The 19964-nt window shown below is 40.3% G+C and overlaps 1 protein-coding gene across 2 annotated transcripts; it reads right to left on the bottom strand.

The window, feature by feature from the left end:
• Nucleotides 1-5735: 5735 nt before the first annotated feature.
• Nucleotides 5736-17058, bottom strand: rabac1.L (Rab acceptor 1 (prenylated) L homeolog). Of its 2 annotated transcripts, NM_001094533.2 has the most exon segments (6): nucleotides 5739-6206; nucleotides 8868-8969; nucleotides 9646-9743; nucleotides 10701-10910; nucleotides 12533-12638; nucleotides 16905-16955. In NM_001094533.2, coding segments are annotated over 5 exon segments (564 nt in total). In that variant the 5' UTR covers nucleotides 12601-12638; nucleotides 16905-16955; the 3' UTR covers nucleotides 5739-6120.
• Nucleotides 17059-19964: the final 2906 nt, after the last annotated feature.

Below are 19964 nucleotides of genomic sequence, written 5' to 3'. Positions count from 1 at the left end.
TGTGTCCATGTGTCTGACTGAAAGACTGTGAGTCAGGTCACTGTCTTGTCCCTTTAATGCTTGCTACATGCTGCCTGGCTGGTTAGTTATCAAACGAGATGCATGCTGCAGACTGCACTTGTTTATAAGCAGCCATGCATAAGGTAATTTGAACAGCCAGGCAGCAAGTTAAAGGCTGGAATTAAAGAAATGAGGTGGGCACCCTAGCTATAAGGTAGGTGAATTTGTGCCTGTGTGTGAAGAGTGCAATGTGTCTTAATGCCTGTGTATAGGGGATGGGTAATGGGAGCCACTAAATTGTAGAAAGACAGCACCCAGGATGCCAGCTTTATTTATCATATGGATGCAGAGAATTATAGATCTGAAACCGGAGCAGTGTCATGGGCTGCCAGTCTGAAATAGAGAGAAAGCAATGGCGGTCATAGTGGCTAAACACAAGGAACAGGCTCTCAGTTACAGGCGGAGGCGGGATGATTGGGGTTTTCTTTTTGTGTCTCTGTTCTGTGTCTCCGTCCCCCTCTTACATTAGTTTATGTCGGGTTGTCAGATTTTTTTTTTATCTTGTGTTTTCCTGCCATTTTCTGTGATTTACAAAAACAAATAAGAATAAAAAATACCCCAAAAAACTGCACATTGACTGATTTTTTTTTATGTTGGTAAATACTGAGTGAATCGAAACAGAAAATAAACAAAAGCTGGTGCATAGATACTGCGCCGTAATATCGAAATGTGCATTAACAATACTACTCTGCACTTTACTCTGCACTCTACACAGTCTCAGTCTATGGTACTCCAGTTGTTATTTAATAGCCACTCAAATACAAAGATAAAAAGTTAGAGAGTCCCTTCCCAGAGACTATTATACCCACTGTTACTATAGGCACATGGCACTTTTGAGGCAGCGTTTGCAATGCGCCCCCCCCCCCAGTGGGGGCCGCATCAGTAGCGCAGAGTGGAATTGCGCTACTGATCCGGCCTCTTAAAGTTACCAGGAGCGGCTTTTTGCCCCCGGGAACTTCGAGGGAGCTGCCGCCGAGGCAAGGTGCTCACCTTGCCCCATGGCAGAAACACCCCTGATAGGCACCATCTCTCCCTACTATACCTGCTATCCCACAGTTGCACTCCCTTCCCAGAGACTATTATCCCACTGTTACTATAGGCACCATCTCTCCCTACTATACCTGCTATCCCACAGTCACACTCTCTTCCCAGAGACTATTATCCCACTGTTACTATAGACACCATCTCTCCCTACTATACCTGCTATCCCACAGTCACACTCCCTTCCCAGAGACTATTATCCCACTGTTACTATAGGCACCATCTCTCCCTACTATACCTGCTATCCCACAGTCACACTCCCTACCCATAGACTATTATCCACTGTTACTATAGGCACCATCTCTTCCTACTATACCTGCTATCCCACAGTCACACTCCCTTCCCATAGACTATTATCCACTGTTACTATAGGCACCATCTCTCCCTACTATACCTGCTATCCCACAGTCACACTCCCTTCCCAGAGACTATTATCCCACTGTTACTATAGGCACCATCTCTCCCTACTATACCTGCTATCCCACAGTCACACTCCCTTCCCATAGACTATTATACCACTATTAATATAGACACCATCTCTCCCTACTATACCTGCTATGCCACAGCCACAGTCCCTTCCCAGAGACTATTATCCCACTGTTACTATAGGCACCAACTCTCCCTACTATACCTGCTATCCCACAGTCACACTCCCTTCCCAGAGACTATTATCCCACTGTTACTATAGACACCATCTCTCCCTACTATACCTGCTATCCCACAGTCACACTCCCTTCCCAGAGACTATTATCCCACTGTTACTATAGGCACCATCTCTCCCTACTATACCTGCTATCCCACAGTCACACTCCCTACCCATAGACTATTATCCACTGTTACTATAGGCACCATCTCTTCCTACTATACCTGCTATCCCACAGTCACACTCCCTTCCCATAGACTATTATCCACTGTTACTATAGGCACCAACTCTCCCTACTATACCTGCTATCCCACAGTCACACTCCCTTCCCAGAGACTATTATCCCACTGTTACTATAGGCACCATCTCTCCCTACTATACTTGCTATCCCACAGTCACACTCCCTTCCCATAGACTATTATACCACTATTAATATAGACACCATCTCTCCCTACTATACCTGCTATGCCACAGCCACAGTCCCTTCCCAGAGACTATTATCCCACTGTTACTATAGGCACCAACTCTCCCTACTATACCTGCTATCCCACAGTCACACTCCCTTCCCAGAGACTATTATCCCACTGTTACTATAGGCACCATCTCTCCCTACTATACCTGCTATCCCACAGTCACACTCTCTTCCCAGAGACTATTATCCCACTGTTACTATAGACACCATCTCTCCCTACTATACCTGCTATCCCACAGTCACACTCCCTTCCCAGAGACTATTATCCCACTGTTACTATAGGCACCATCTCTCCCTACTATACCTGCTATCCCACAGTCACACTCCCTACCCATAGACTATTATCCACTGTTACTATAGGCACCATCTCTTCCTACTATACCTGCTATCCCACAGTCACACTCCCTTCCCATAGACTATTATCCACTGTTACTATAGGCACCATCTCTCCCTACTATACCTGCTATCCCACAGTCACACTCCCTTCCCAGAGACTATTATCCCACTGTTACTATAGGCACCATCTCTCCCTACTATACCTGCTATCCCACAGTCACACTCCCTTCCCATAGACTATTATACCACTATTAATATAGACACCATCTCTCCCTACTATACCTGCTATGCCACAGCCACAGTCCCTTCCCAGAGACTATTATCCCACTGTTACTATAGGCACCAACTCTGACTACTATACCTGCTATCCCACAGTCACACTCCCTTCCCAGAGACTATTATCCCACTGTTACTATAGGCACCATCTCTCCCTACTATACCTGCTATCCCACAGTCACAGTCCCTTCCCAGCGACTATTATCCACTGTTACTATAGGCACCATCTCTCCCTACTATACCTGCTATGCCACAGTCCCTTCCCAGAGACTATTATCCCACTGTTACTATAGGCACCAACTCTCCCTACTATACCTGCTATCCCACAGTCACACTCCCTTCCCAGAGACTATTATCCCACTGTTACTATAGGCACCATCTCTTCCTACTATACCTGCTATCCCACAGTCACACTCCCTTCCCATAGACTATTATCCACTGTTACTATAGGCACCATCTCTCCCTACTATACCTGCTATCCCACAGTCACACTCCCTTCCCAGAGACTATTATCCCACTGTTACTATAGGCACCATCTCTCCCTACTATACCTGCTATCCCACAGTCACAGTCCCTTCCCAGCGACTATTATCCACTGTTACTATAGGCACCATCTCTCCCTACTATACCTGCTATCCCACAGTCACACTCCCTTCCCAGAGACTATTATCCCACTGTTACTATAGGCACCATCTCTCCCTACTATACCTGCTATCCCAGTCACACTCCCTTCCCATAGACTATTATACCACTATTAATATAGACACCATCTCTCCCTACTATACCTGCTATGCCACAGCCACAGTCCCTTCCCAGAGACTATTATCCCACTGTTACTATAGGCACCAACTCTCCCTACTATACCTGCTATCCCACAGTCACACTCCCTTCCCAGAGACTATTATCCCACTGTTACTATAGGCACCATCTCTCCCTACTATACCTGCTATCCCACAGTCACAGTCCCTTCCCAGCGACTATTATCCACTGTTACTATAGGCACCATCTCTCCCTACTATACCTGCTATCCCACAGTCACACTCCCTTCCCAGAGACTATTATCCCACTGTTACTATAGGCACCATCTCTCCCTACTATACCTGCTATCCCAGTCACACTCCCTTCCCATAGACTATTATACCACTATTAATATAGACACCATCTCTCCCTACTATACCTGCTATGCCACAGCCACAGTCCCTTCCCAGAGACTATTATCCCACTGTTACTATAGGCACCAACTCTCCCTACTATACCTGCTATCCCACAGTCACACTCCCTTCCCAGAGACTATTATCCCACTGTTACTATAGGCACCATCTCTCCCTACTATACCTGCTATCCCACAGTCACAGTCCCTTCCCAGAGACTATTATCCCACTGTTACTATAGACACCATCTCTCCCTACTATACCTGCTATCCCACAGTCACACTCCCTTCCCAGAGACTATTATCACACTGTTACTATAGGCACCATCTTTCCCTACTATACCTGCTATCCCACAGTCACACTCCCTTCCCAGAGACTATTATCCCACTGTTACTATAGGCACCATCTCTCCCTACTATACCTGCTATCCCACAGTCACACTCCCTTCCCAGAGACTATTATCCCACTGTTACTATAGGCACCATCTCTCCCTACTATACCTGCTATCCCACAGTCACACTCCCTTCCCAGAGACTATTATCCCACTTCTATTGGCATAATGTCCTATTTACTCAGCAGTGTAGCCTTGTTTCCATTATTTAGCTATAATACTACTGGACTGCCAGTCATGGCATGTAACATGGTTAAAATGAAAAAATATTGAAGTTTGATCTTTGACTCACCTAATCCCTATGTTGATCCTGGCAGATACAGACTCTGCCAGACTAAGAAGTCTACAACACATGATGAATATGATGTTCTGTGGTTACTCAGAAAGAGACACCACTTAAGGAAAGCGAGAGTCATACGTTGTCATTCAAGTGGAATTAAGAGAATGGTTAAAAAAAAAAAAGAAGAGTCTATATTTATAGGGTGTTAATTGAGCCTGATGTCATTTGGACAATTCCCTGAAAGGAACAGTGTAAAAATACATTTGGGTAAATAGACAGATGCTGTGCAAAAGCAAAATATATTTATCTGTAAAGGGTGGAGTGAACAGATGTCTAATGTTATAGTCAGAACCCAACTTCCTCCTTTGCATCTCTCTAACCTGTTAGTCAGTAACTAGATCAAAACAAACAAACTGAACAAATATGTCCCCTCATCAAGTCGCTGATTGGTTACTGACTTACTGGTTAAAGAGCTGCTAAGGGCGAAGTTGCATCCTGGCTATTATATTAGACATCCAGTCACTCCAGCCTCTATACATTACATTTTTGCCTAACTAACTATATTAGAAACATTTTTTTATTTCACAGAGCCTATTTTTTACTCTATTTTTTTTTCACTGAACAGTTCCTTTAATCAAACTATTTTAGGTTTTATTTAGTCACCATAACTGCAGATGCCATTTATTGCTTGAGAAACAACCAAACTATTTTAATCACAGAAACTTAATTACCCCTCCCTCAGAAGGAATTCCATAATTATTGTTAATGGTGGAATCTCATTTTGTTCCTTCTCTTTCACCCAACAAGCGAATCACACTGGAATGCAACCATATGACTTACTTGTCTGTCCATGGGTTCCATAGACATGTACATATAATTAATGTGCAAACATATGGGATCAGAGAAAAGGTTGGACACTACCGACCATAGAAAAAGTGGTGTATAACCTGATGGTGTCACACTAGTTTTATCCTGCAGTCCATTAATATGGCTGTTATTCTATCATGATTATTACAATAATCATAATATAATCAATAAATGTAATAATCACATTTTATTGAACAAGAAATCCGCCACACTAGGGATAGTACTTATATAACAAGTTTATTACTTCAGTTACAAGATCACATAAACAGTAAAGTTTACAAATTGAGATTACGAGTATTAAGCACTGAATCCTTCCATTTCTTCAATGGCTTGCAGCCTGTGTCCAAGCTGTCTTTTCCACTCTTCCATTGTGCATATATAAAATCTCATGGGATTTTATTTGCTCTGTTTCACCTCACAGAGAGGATTTACTGACCTTCAGAAATACTTGTGCAAAACCTGCTGCCGAAGTGCAAGCCGGGAAGGGGGTAAACCAAAAGCAGGAAAAGGAACAAAGCAGTGAGATACAAATCAGTCAGGGTTTAAAAGTCCCAGAGAACTGCACTTCCACGGGGTTTCAATGGTGACCACGGCGTAAGACAGTTACACGGGTTCCATCTGCAATTCTTCAACCTCTCCCTCAATCTCATGAAAAGATGCGTGGGACCCAATCACAACAAGCGTGGCACCTAGAAATCAAAGAGGAAAATCACCAGGAAAAGTTTAAAGAAGTGGTCAGCTTCCTTTTATTTCTCTAAAATACAAAGTAACTTAATATTCTTATAAAGACATAGTTATAAAGTGCAACTTATTCCCCAGCACTGAAGATAAAATCCTGATGATACAGCTTATTGTGCACACACATCCCTCCCTGCATGTAACTGCGTTTTCTGTATTCTTTCTATCCATTCCAATGTCTTCCGTATAAAGAGAGATGAAGAACAAACAGAAGTTACGATTACACAGCCATGTTGTGGAGACCAGATGTCTGGCCATTATGGAGCTGATGTAGCTTGGCTATGAGAAGGACAAGCTTTTCTTTTAAAAGGGTAATCCAACAGATCCATTCAGAAATGAAGTCCTTTAGGTCTCGCAACCCCCTCCATTATAACTGTCATAGCCTTTAAAGTGTCATTAAAAGTGAAACGCACTAAAACCAAAGCAGATTTCTGTGGGGCCATTTCTTTGAACAAAAGTATTAGTTAAAGGAAAACTATCGTGAAAATGAAAATTTTATATTTGCTTCCTCATACTAAAATAAGAAACGTTCTAAATACAATCAATGAAATATTCTGCATTGTTTCTGAAATAATCAAGTTTATATTCACTATTCCTCTCTCAGTATTTGTTTCTCTTCATTCTGTCTTCATGCAGCAGTTGTGTGTCAGATATTCATTGACAGTTAGAGCCAATATATCTTATAGGGGGGCTTCCTTTCCTAGCATATGCATTAGAGCTCACGGTTTCCAGTACAAACAAAATAACTGCCTTTGCACAAAATCCTGCATGTAGAGAGACAGGATTTCTGGTGATTTTAATAGAGTGAGCTCTAATACATCTTCTAGGTAAACGGAGCCCCCTTATAAGATATATTGGATCATTCATCTGGCATCCAACTCCTGAATGAATGAAAAAACAGAGGTGGAGAGAGAAATTGTGAAGATAAATTGATTATTTCAGAAACAGTACAGAATTTTTAATGGATTATATTTAGAAAGTTTCTTATTTCAGTATGCTGAAGCTAATATAACATTTTCATTTTCGCAATAGTTCCCCTTTAACTATATTCTAGATCAGATGAAGACCGCTTGTACAATGTGCTAGGTCAGACACTCAACAGATGGCACAGCCAGCAGTCAAAAATGTTTTGGCCACCATAGTAACCAGAAGAACTACATCTGTAAACTGAAAGAGGAAGTCATCCTGTAGCTACCCCAGATTCAACCCCCAGGTTGAAGTTATTTTTATATTTTTATGGAACCTTAATAAATTAGAGGAAATAAACCTAAGACCATCTTTGCTCTGTGACACTAACTATTTTCATACTAAAAGCTGAAAGTTATCTAGAATGTGTATAATAATATATTGACCACTAGATGGTGCCGTTTCTTCTTTGCAGAGATGGGTGTCCCATGCGTGTATGTTTCAAACTCGGGATGCACCCACTATTTTGGATTCAGCCGAACCCCCGAATCCTGCACGAAACATTCGGCCGAATACCGAACCGAATCCTAATTTTCATATGCAAATTAGGGGAGGGAAGTGGAAATTTTTCTTTACTTCCTTGTTTTGTGACAGAAAATCCCGCAATTTCCCTCCCCGTCCCTAATTTACATATGCAAATTAGGATTCGGTTCTGCCTGGCAGAAGGATTCGGCCGAATCTGAATCCTGCTGAAAAAGGCCGAATCCCAAACCGAATCCTGGATTCGGTGCATCCCTACTTCAAACTATACCTACACACCAAAGTTTAAAATAACTAAACAGGCATTTTTAAGAAAAATAGACTAGCACGAACTGGACCTCAGTTAAAAACTCTTAGGTCTGGTGTGTACCAATCTATTTTTCTCAACACGGTCCCATTCATTCCTCCTCTAGTTGTTTAAAATTAGTGATGCAACAAATTCACTGTTTTAGATTCGAGCAAACCCCCGAATCCTAAGCGAAAGAGTCGGCCGAATACCAAAAAAAATCAAAATCCTATTTGCATATGCAAATTAGGGGTGGGATTGGGAATTTTTTTTCACTTCCTTATTTTGTGACAAAAAGTCATGCAATTTCCCTCACCACCCCTAATTTACACATGCAAATTAGGATTCTGATTTGGTTCGGCCGGGGCAGAACGATTCGCCCAAATCCAAATCCTGCTGAAAAAGGCCGAATCCGGACCCGAATCCTGGATTTGGTGCATCCCTATTTAAAATAAAGCGATAGAACAAAAATGTCATTATCGTGACTTCAATTAGAGTCATAGATCACAAGAACAACAGATCTGTACATTTCAATAACCGTTTCGGCTCTATTATCCAGAATGCTTGGGAGATTTCCGGGTAAAGGATTTTTCTGTAATTTGGATCACCACACTTTAAGTCTGATGAAAATATGTTAACATTTAATAAGCCCTATAGGATTGTTTTGCCACCAATAAGGATTCATGCAGCTTAGTTACCATTAAGTACTAGGTAGTGTTTTATTATTTCAGAGAAAAGGAAATTATTTTTTAAAAATAAGAACTATTTGCAAAGGCTACGGGTAGTGGCTTTTATGTAATTCTGAGCTTTCTGAATAATGCATCACATGACTATAATTGTACAAGTGTTGTGCTGTGAATAAAAAGGAAGAGACACTTACCAATAACCCAGAAGACAGCAGCACCTGCTCCTGCAAGCCAGAAAAAGGGGAATGACACAGCACCCGCCAAGCCATACTGATTTGCTGTGCTAAGCTCTCGTCCTGCAGAAAGAACGGACAGAGTTAAACAGACCCTATCAAGTGCCTTGTGCCACCAGTCCCCAGTAAATGATTACAGAAGTAGATTTTTTACTAAGTGAGAAGTCCTGTTTGAGCAAGTACTGTTTTTTTTTTTTTAACATATCTTTTTTTTATTTCGTGAACAAAATGGTAACAGTACAATCTTGTCATTGCGTCATTTTTCACATTTGGTGCTTCATATGTAATAGACATTGAAAGACATTACAACAATATGAACTTGCAAAAGCATAAGGTAAGTATTACAACTTCACTTAAACAACAGGAAAAGGCAAAGAATATAAACCAAAACCAATAGTAAAATAATAAAAAAAAAAAAAAAAAAAAAAAAAAAAAGGGGAAGAGTAAGGAAACCTGCATAGTTAAATAGGGCAGGGTAGGCAATAGCGCGACTACAAAGAGAATAAACGGGTGGCTCTCAAATTGCTAAGTTTTCCCTAACTGGGAAACCGGTGTGTTATGACAGGTTGTATTCTCAATGACTCTGAAAAAGTAGAATTACTCGTGGGATGAGCAAGTACTGTTTTAATACAAACCATCAAGTATTCCCATGAGCCTTATGTAAAACAATTAAAAATGAAAGAGTTCCACTATTACACAATGTATTACATTCTTGTAATGAGCAGTCATTAAGACTTACCAAACAAAACCATCTTCGACTCCAGAGTCCTCAGGTAAATAATGTAACAACCTCCAAAAAACACAGCTAAAGCGATCAGCAACATCGGAGAGGTGATTCTGTAAAGGTGGAAAAGAAGGGCAATTTGAGATATGCAAAATATGAGGATATTAGAAGTCACCTTGGCGTTCCATGTGATGTTTCACCCAAACTGCAACCGACCCTAACTTCCAGGTTACTTTTACAGACCCGTGCAGACACACCCTGCCGATGACGTCACAAAAACGGGCAGGCGATAAGGCGCGCGTCTATAAAAAAGGAAGCCGGAAGTGCAAGGTGGTGGGTGGCGAGAGCGAGGAGAAGAGCTCAACTAGGACCCGCCCGACCAGCAACCTGAGGTGCGAGGTCGGCCCCAACCCACAGGTAATATATAGTGAATAAAGTACCCCTCTTGTAAATTATAAGGATATTATAAGTTACCGAGGAATTTTATGGAACTCCGAGGTTACTTGTAATATCCTCATATTTTGCAACAGGGGGTACTTTTTATAATAATACACAAGTTTCAGTGAGTCATGTGACAGAAATGACATCACTACTCTCCGTTTATAACGGATTATAAGGATATAATTTAGAAGATATTCATGGCTTTTGTGTATTATAAATATATATACATACACATATGAATGGGAATAAGTCCCCATCAAACAATCTTCAATCAATCAATACAGTGAATCATCGGAGAAGGTTAGAGGAATAATGAGCAACTCAAGTCTTTAGCTACATTTTTCCTTCTGTTTTAGACTCTTTTACTTATAATACATTATATAGCTTACCTTATGGCCTATTTGCCTGAGTCAGTAACTTGCACAATTCAGTCTGGCTCTGACAAGGTTTTACTGGACACTTTCTGTCCACTGAACAATAGTCGTGGTCCATTGGACAGACAAAAAAAAAAGAGCAGTGTGGGGCCTGTGAAGTTAAAGCACTAGGGGAAGGCTTTGGATGATTATCGTACAAAATTACAGTACAAAACCAGAACCAGAATCAGTGTAAAAACCCAAAACCATACTTACATGCAGTACAAGATGAGTCCAAGGAAGATAAATATATAGTTGCTTTGAAAATGCTCAACATTCCTTGTCATACGCTTGCACAGTTCTCCGAAGTTGGGAGGGCGAGAGAAACGCCGCTGATCCACAAAATTCCTCCACGGGCGGATATGCGCACGACGTCTGTTAATCCAGTCCTTCGCAGCAGTCTGAGTGATCATTTTAGGAAACATTCTGCATAGGACAAAAACAGGGATAGCTTTGTAAGGGGGCACAGGGTGGTCAACTGCAGGGATTTAAACTAGGGAGAGGGAACGAGATTTTGGGGCAAACAGGGAGCAAAGAAATGTTAAAGTTATAGGATAAATAAAAAAAAAAAAAACAATTTTGTAGGCAATATGGTGCAGCTTTTACTTTTGGCCAAAAATTAATATTGTCTTTAAAAAAGGACCCCTTTATTGGAGCTCCTATAGATCTGCTACAGTCCCTGTCCGAGTTTCAAATGAGGGAAGGGCGCGCACTAATGGTCCCTGCCAGAAGCACAGTAGGAGTGGGATAGCCAATCACAGCCCTGCAGTCGTACAAGCTAAGACAGGCTTCAGTTCCCTATCAGGTCAGTCAAGCTGCTGATTGGTTCCTACCCTACAGTGCAGTGTACTGAGTGCCACCAGCTTGCCTGCACAGCCTGGGAAAGGAGGCAGCATGAAGTGGAACATATGGGTGGGACTAGTAGGGTTTTTGCAGAAACCAGAAACACTACTTTTTAAACCTCATTCCTTCTAAATATTGAAAAGAGTTTAATGCACTGGTACATTCTTGTTTTTTACCTAAAATGCCCCCTTTAAGTGTAACAAAGAGTAACAATGATATAAAATACCAGATAACGGCTTATAACGGAATAAATGGAATTAGATAGTTTGCTGCTTGATAACGTGTGAAACCATACTAGGTACAGATTTAATGAAATGCTCTGCAGATCACATGAGAAAGTCTAAAACATCCCTTCTGTGTCCACATTACATAGCCTTATCCATATGTCGCCCCACACGCCTCAGTCATATGTGTAACACACCCGTGTACCTGCACATAATCCCTTGATTTAAAGGAATTGTTTAGTATAAAAATAAAAACTGGGTAATTAGATAGGATGTGAAAAATAAAAAAATGTTTCTAATATAGTTAGTTAGCCAAAAATGTAATGTATAAAGGCTGGAGTGACTGGATGTCTAACATAAAAGCTTTACAGCTCTCTTGGTTTCCACTGATTGGTTACCAGGCAGTAACCAATCAGAGACTTGAGGGGGGGCACATGAGTCATAACTTTTGCTTTTGAATCTGAGCTGAATGCTGAGGATCAATTGCAAACTCACTGAACAGTTATGTCCCATGTGGCCCCCCTTCAAGTCGCTGACTAACTCAGAGTTGAAGAGCTGAAAAGCAGGAAGTAGTGTTCTGGCTATTATGTTAGACATCCAGTCACTTCAGTCTTTATACATTACATTTTTGACTAACTAACTATATTAGAAACATTTTTCATTTATCTATTCACCCAGTTTTTATTTTTACACAGAAGTGTTCCTTTAAAGTAAAGGCATTATCAGATTGATATGAGGACTCTGGCAGGAGATTATATATAGGATTCTGGTGGTGTATAATGGAGATAGCATCATAGAAATGCCATGTTTATAGAAGACCAGGATAGCCTATTAGATAGAGGAGATGATAAAAGAAATAATAAAATGCGTTACTTAATTCAGACAGGGATTGTTTGACTGTTCTGACTCTATACAGAAATTATAACCGAGGCCTATAGGTCAGTAAACTACTAGATACAATGGACAGCAAATAACTCCTACTTGTTAAGGATTCCACCTGGTCCCTCTTCTGCTACATCACTAAAATCGTCCCCGTTCTTCCCCGCCATGTTGTTCCAGCTGTTCAATGAGCTGCGTTATTCTCTTACTGGGATAGGAAAGAAGGGAAAGACAGAGATGGAACCAGACAGTAAAGATTTCAAACCAAAATCAAATTTAAAGACCTTGGTTAACCCATAATATCAATTCCTGGAAGTATCACTCTGAGCTGCATAAGAGGAGAGTGCGAGACTCAAGGAAATGTTAAAGATAAAGAGCAAGTTACAGGGTTTGAGGGAGGGAGGCAGTCATTCTGGGCTGCTCACAGTGTATCATATTACAGGTATGGGACCTGTTATCCAGAATGCTTGGGACCTGGGTTTTCCGTTTAAGGGATCTTTACGTAATTTGGATATTCATACCTTATGTCTACTTGAAAATCATGTAAATATTAAATAAACCCAATATGATTGTTTTGCTTCCAATAAGGATTATTGGATGAAATACAACGTTCTATATTATTACTACAGAGAAAAGGGTGATCATTTTTAAAAATGTTATTATTTGGATAAAATGGAGACTATGAGAGACAGCCTTTCCATAACTTGGAGCTTTCCGGATAAAGGGTTCCCATATAACAGATCCCATTCCTGTATACTGAAAAGCTTGGCCAAGGGTTTGGGGGAGGGAGACAATGATATAAACAGCATGGACTATATAGTCTAATGAATAACAAGGGCAACGGGCTATATAAGGATGTACTGGAGTCCTGACCTGTGGAACTGTACAGCTCAATGACAGTCTGTACTATATATAAATATATACATCATTGAAAAAGGCCCTAAAGAGGACTGAAACGTTGGAATTTCGCCATATATGTATGTAAAATAAAGAGACACTATATCACAAAGGGAAGTGCTAATCCAGAAATTGTTTTCTGAGTCGTAATCATATATATATATATATAAAATAAACTCAACCAACCAGTTTAGCTTGAACTGGTGTATGATGTTCCTATCACCAGTTTTGTATTCACAATGTGTCTAGCAAAGTGTATGTCAAACACAGTGACACACATTGGTATCTTCCTATGTAGGTGCTATTGAAAAGTCACCAAAATGAAACAAATACAAGTGTCTCCACAAGTGTGTGAATGAAGCACATATACAATGGTATGCCTCATCCAGTACATGAGCATGCATCTCAGCTGCAGTCTGTAGTTGGTAGATGATCTCTGTTTGAGGGACATAGGAACTACAAAAACAACAGTAGCAGCTAACTAACACAAATTACTCAAGGTGTGTCAGTACAAAAAAAATGCCATTAATACTTTCTTGTTACTCATCCCAACCCATTAATACAATCTGCCTCTGCTTCATGCCCACCAATAAGGCAGGGCTTTGGGTTCTCATGCTTTTATAGGCTGACGTTAGCAATACTCCAGCTTATCAAAGCATTGCCCTCTCTTAGGTCTGATTTTAATAATGGATGTGAAGCCACAACAACTACATAGTAACAGAATCAAAATGCTGGACAACAAGTGAATCACAAAATGTACATGTTAAAACAAAATTGACAGAACACCAGCTCAGAGTGCATCTAATACCTCACTGCCCCATACCCCAAAAGTACAAAACTGACTCTCTTGTGTTGTGAAAAATGCAGAACCTATATTGTGTCCCCAAAATGTAGGAGCAGAGAGCTCACACAAAAACAGTATATTTACAATAAACTTTTAGGGACACTGCTTGATTGGCTGAGACACACAACTAGGATTTCCTGTGATTTTCCTTTTCTTTCATTCCTGGACAGCCCGTGCCCAAACCAGACTTTCCAGTTTAAAATTGCGCTGGTGGCCTTAATATGTGCAGTGACTGTGGCTGCACCTCTGGACATATTACACCAATTTGGATGTTTGTTTTACACATGACATAGCTCAGTAAAGTCAATTCTTATGATGTCATCAGTTTCCAGCCAACCAGGATCTCCTTATTTACTTGTCTTGTCATACAGGCGTGACAGGCTATGCCACAACACATGCCACTAAGTTCTAATTGCCACATAGCTTTGAATAATTATCATAATAATCATGAAAAGCTTCTGAATAACTTCATAAAAGAAGCAACACATTTACTGACTGCTTATCCCTATATAATTCTATAATATAGTGAATAAAGTACCCCCTCTTGTAAATTACAAGAATATTATAAGTAGGGATACACCGAATCCAGGATTCTGCCTTTTTCAGTAGGATTCGGATTAGGCCGGATAGTTCTGCCGGGCCGAACCGAATCCTAATTTGCATATGCAAATTCGGGGCAGGGAGGTAAATCGCGTGACTTTTTGTCACAAAACAAGGAAGTAAAAAATGTTTTCCTCTTCCCACCCCTAATTTGCATATAGAAATTAGGATTCGGGCGAATCTTTCGCCAAGGATTCTGGGGTTCGGCCGAATCCAAAAAAGTGGATTCGGTGCATCCCTAATTATAAGTTACAGAGGAGCTTCGTGATCATATGGAACTCCGAGGTGACTTCTAATATCCTCATATTTTGCAACTGGGGTACTTTATTTATTATAATACACAAGTTTTAGTGAGTCATTTGACAGAAATGACATCACTACTCATCGTTTAGAACCAATGACATCACTACTCACTGTTTATAAGGATATAATTTAGATATTCATGGCTTTTGTGTATTATATATATATATATATATATATATATATATATATATATATATATATATATATATATATATATATATATATATATATATATATATATATATATAAAACACACAAGGGAAAGTTGTGCTCACCACTAGTTTTTAAAATCATTAGGCGGGGGTGCAATGAGGGTGTGACCACAAAATACATATAGACAAATACAAGATTCCTCTGCACTCAACCCATTATCAATATATTTAAGACAGAGACATTTTGTGCATACTGCTACTAAAAAATGCCTAACCCTTTAAACAAAACAGGGATTGTTTGTCCATATATTGCAATATATTTAAGCTGGCCAACTACGTCAAAGTCATCCCATATCTGGCCAGTCCTATGCTCAATTTTCATCTGATTCATTAAGAATTCTATGGTTTCATTATACATTTTATAAAAGGGACCCACTATAGTTGGAGGGGGACCCACCACCTCCAACTATAGTCAGGTGATCCCACGGGTGTCTAATAAAAGGGCAGCCAAGTTTGGGAGTTTTACTTTGAAAGCAGCTAGTAAGTTGCAGGTAAAACGTATTCGTCCCTTTTATAAAATGTATAATTAAACCATAGAATTCGGAGCACCCTGCTGATGTCGTGCTCCCTGGGTGCACGGTAAAAAATCCAAATACTTCAAAAAGACCAGCAACACCAGGATTTTTGTGTATCAAATCAAAGTGTATTCAATTATTGCATGAATAGCTATAGGGCTATTCATGCAATAATTGAATACACTTTGATTTGATACACAAAAATCCTGGTGTTGCTGGTCTTTTTGAAATATATATATATATATATATATATATATATATATATATATATATATATATATATATTACACAAAAGCCATGAATATCTTGTAAATTATATCCTTATAAACAGTGAGTAGTGATGTCATCAGGAGATATATATATATATATATATATATATATATATATATATACACACACATACAGAAACACACGCACATATATATTTATATATATATATATATATAAATATTTAATTATTACAAACTAAGGTCCCTATCATATCCAAACAGGTATGGCTGTTACAGGTAGGTAATCCATTATCCGGAAACCCGTTATCTAGCGAGCTCCGAATTACGGGAAGGCCATTTCCCATAGACTCCATTTTAAACAAATAATTAAGATTTTTAAATACATTTCCTTTTTCTCATCAATTATAAAACTATAACTTGTACTTGATCCTGAGACATAATTAATCCCTATTGGAGGCAAGACAATCTTGTTGGATTTCTTTGATGTTTAAATGATTTTTAGCAGATTTATGGTAATGGGATCTCTTATCCGGAGAACCCCAGGTCCCAAGCATTCTGGATAACGGGTCCATACAGGGCCAGCACAAGGGCCACACTCCCCTCAATTTCACTGTACAATGGTTAACACCTGGGATCCCCGGCACATAATGATCATACATGTTTTTAAGTCTCCACTACTGATTGGAACCCCAGCCCTATGTTAAAACTACATCTCGGAGTCACACCATGATTGCTACTGGTTCCGTCGGAGTTGGAACCACGGAAAGCTGAATACGTGTCACTAAATAAAATGCCCATATAAATTCACTGTTCTATTATTGTCTTAATATTAACGGCATATAAGCGTCACGGCTTCCCGAGAGTTGTATTTACCTGTCAGCGTTGCTCTGCCAACTCACTATTCTCCTCCGCCGGAAGTGATCTGGCACGGTCCGGAAGACACTGCTTGAAAACACTGAATGGACGAGTTTCCCTGGCGACCGCTGAATAAAGGGTGACGCGTGATTTTGACGTCAACGCCGCGCGCCCTGCTGGGAGTTGTAGTTTTTATTGGTGGTAAAGCGGCCGTCAGGGTCCGTCTTAGCAGCAAGGGAAAGACTAACGGTAAATATCAGGGGGGCGCTGTGGATCCAGAGACACATTGGGCAATTTGAGAGAAATAGTTTAGTTTATATCACCACTCACCTGTGGCCTTTAAAGGGCTTATTCACCTTTGAGTTAACGTTTAGAAAGATATCTATTCTGAGACAGTTTGCAATTTTTTTATTGTGGTTTTTGAGTTATTTAATGTTTTATTCAACAGCTCTTCAGTTTGCAATATTAGCAATCTGGTTGCTAGGGTTCAAATTACCTCCTATTACAAATTACTCCCCTATTCATATTCCAGTCTCTTATTCAAATCAGTGCATAGTTGCTAGGGTTCAAATTACCCTAGCAACCATGCACTGATTTGAATAAGAGACTGGAATATGAATAGGAGAGGCCTGGATAGCAAGATGAGTAATAAAAAGCAGCAATAGCAATAAATGTGTAGCCTTACAGAGCATTTGTTTTAGATGGGGGTCAGTGACCCCATTTTGAAAGCTGGAAAGAGTCAGAAGAAAAAGGCAAATAGTTCAAAAACGATAGAACATAAATAATGAAAGTTCTTAGGTGAATCACCCCTTCAAAATATGTGCCTCTCTGATGTGTCATGTAAGTGGGAGTTAGGGCTGCTACCTGGCCGGTAAAAATGTTATTTATAGGGAAAAACCATAAAAATATAGGAAGGCCGGTATTTATTTCCCAGAAAAGGTGGCAACCCTAGTGGGGAGTTTGGGTGTCTCTGTTTTGAGAGGTAGTTTGGCCTTAAGGTTCATTTTCTGTATCGTTCCTGGGGTCAGTGACCCAGGCAAATATATAGCAGTCTATGAAGATCTTTAAAATTCAAAGGCAAAAACAGTGGAACGTTAATTTTACATCCCCTGGTTTTAAGTTTTCCCTCATTTACATAGTTGTTTTGTGGTCCCACCTATATATGCATGATACATTTCCCTGATTTAAAATTCTCCTGGATTTTACACCATTTTTTTCTGATCCACTGAAAAACGTAAAATGGGGGTTCTACTGTAGCACAAAAACGAAGAAATTAAGGCCAACAGCAGTCTTAGAAAATCTGTCTACTTCATATTAAAAGCTCAAACTGTCTCTTTAGGCCCTAAAATCCAAAAGTAATATCAACAGTGGGACTGAACAATGTCTTACAAGGCCCCCAACCAATGTTTATGGGAAACTTAAAATAATTTTGCTGCGAGACCTATTAAATTCTAGTTATACAACTGCCATGAGGTGTGGGTTATGTATGGGCAAGTTATGGTCTGGTTCTATGTTGTTTTGTAAACCTTAATTATTCAGGGGTAAGCCCTCGCGGCGGTGTGGAGGCAGGGTGTAATATAACTGTAACTCCATGCAGTATAAAATAATTGGGCGCCAGTGGTTCTTATAACTTAACCAGAGGATATATTTATTGAACAAGATAATCCACAAAGGGGTGTCAATGAATAACAAACAGGATCATACAGCAACAGTGGTTAGGCAAATACTCACAGCACCTTTAGTCAGTATCAATCCCCGCAGGGACGAGAACATATGTGGCAGAGAGAAGGTACACCCAGCTTTCAGCCTTTTCCCTAAGTGCAACCTCAGGGGAATCTCTACATCCCTATGTCTATACACTAAAGTCCCTATTTCTGGGCAATTAGTACCCAGGATCTTAATCCCACTCACAATACTCAGAGGAGCTTCAAACTGCTCAGCTATATAACCTGACTGTCTTTTACTCCTAGAGTAACCGCTTAAAGGAGAAGTAAACCCCTTATCAAAAAAAACCCTACTCTACATAGACCTCCCCCCCCAGCCTAGCTGCTACCCCAGGCAAATGCCCCTAACTTTTTACTTACCCCTCCGTGCAGATTCAGAGCATCGGAGTTCACGGCAGCCATCTTCTTCTCTTTGGTCTTAATTGGGAAGTAAGTTCCGAATCGGCACATGCGCAGTTGGCACAGTCTTCAGGTTTTTGTCAACTGCGCATGTGCCAAAAGTCACGAAAATTGCCGTAGCACCAGAAGAAGATCCGGTGAAGACCGAAGAAGAAGATGGCTACTGTGAACTCCGATGCAGTCAATCTGCACCGAGGGGTAAGTAAAAAGTTAGGAGCATTTTCCCGGGTTAGCAGCTAGGCTGGGGGGGGGGAGGAGTGAGAGCTGGTTTATGTAGGGTAGGGGGGTAGGGGTTTTTTAATAAGGAGTTTACTTCTCCTTTGAGGTGAGTAGTCTATCTTGACTAGACCTGACCTTTCTAGGTTCCACTTTACCCTGCCTGCCTGCTCAGGCCAGGGCTTGCATAAAATGGATCCTGAGCACATGGCTGCCCAGGACGTTATACTTTAGCACTGGCTGAACTGCAGGGGGCATAGCTGTAGGCAGGATAAGGAAACAGGTCACTCTACTAACTTTATTTTAGGACCCAGTTAAGCATCTATAACACTAGGGGGCTGCCTGCTAAATATTACTGGGAGACTAATTTACCAGTCCCCTACAACTGTAACATGACTCAAAGGAAACTATCATTCCAAATATGACTTGGGAACCTGGGAATTCCTAAAAGTGACAGCAAATAAATAGGGACAGATTTAAGAAAAGCTCAAGCTGGAAATCTTATTTTTATCATATGTATTAACACATTACTGACTGTCATTAAACAAACTGGCAAGTCTATTAAACCTAATCCGTGTGTCAGTAGTCAGAATATGACTCGACTGCCATTCTGTTCTTTAGGGTGTTAGAGCACAGCAGCGGCACTGTGCTCTAACACCCAACTGTATTATTAATCCTTTATGCAAATAAAGGTGGTAATTAACAATTCAGGTCATTTTTTAAACCTTCTTCAAAATGT

Source organism: Xenopus laevis, chromosome 7L, assembly GCF_017654675.1.
Source record: "Xenopus laevis strain J_2021 chromosome 7L, Xenopus_laevis_v10.1, whole genome shotgun sequence".
NCBI classification, from domain to species: Eukaryota; Metazoa; Chordata; class Amphibia; order Anura; family Pipidae; genus Xenopus; species Xenopus laevis.
Note: the sequence above shows the minus strand (reverse complement) of the source record. Positions and strands in the feature narration are given on the sequence as shown.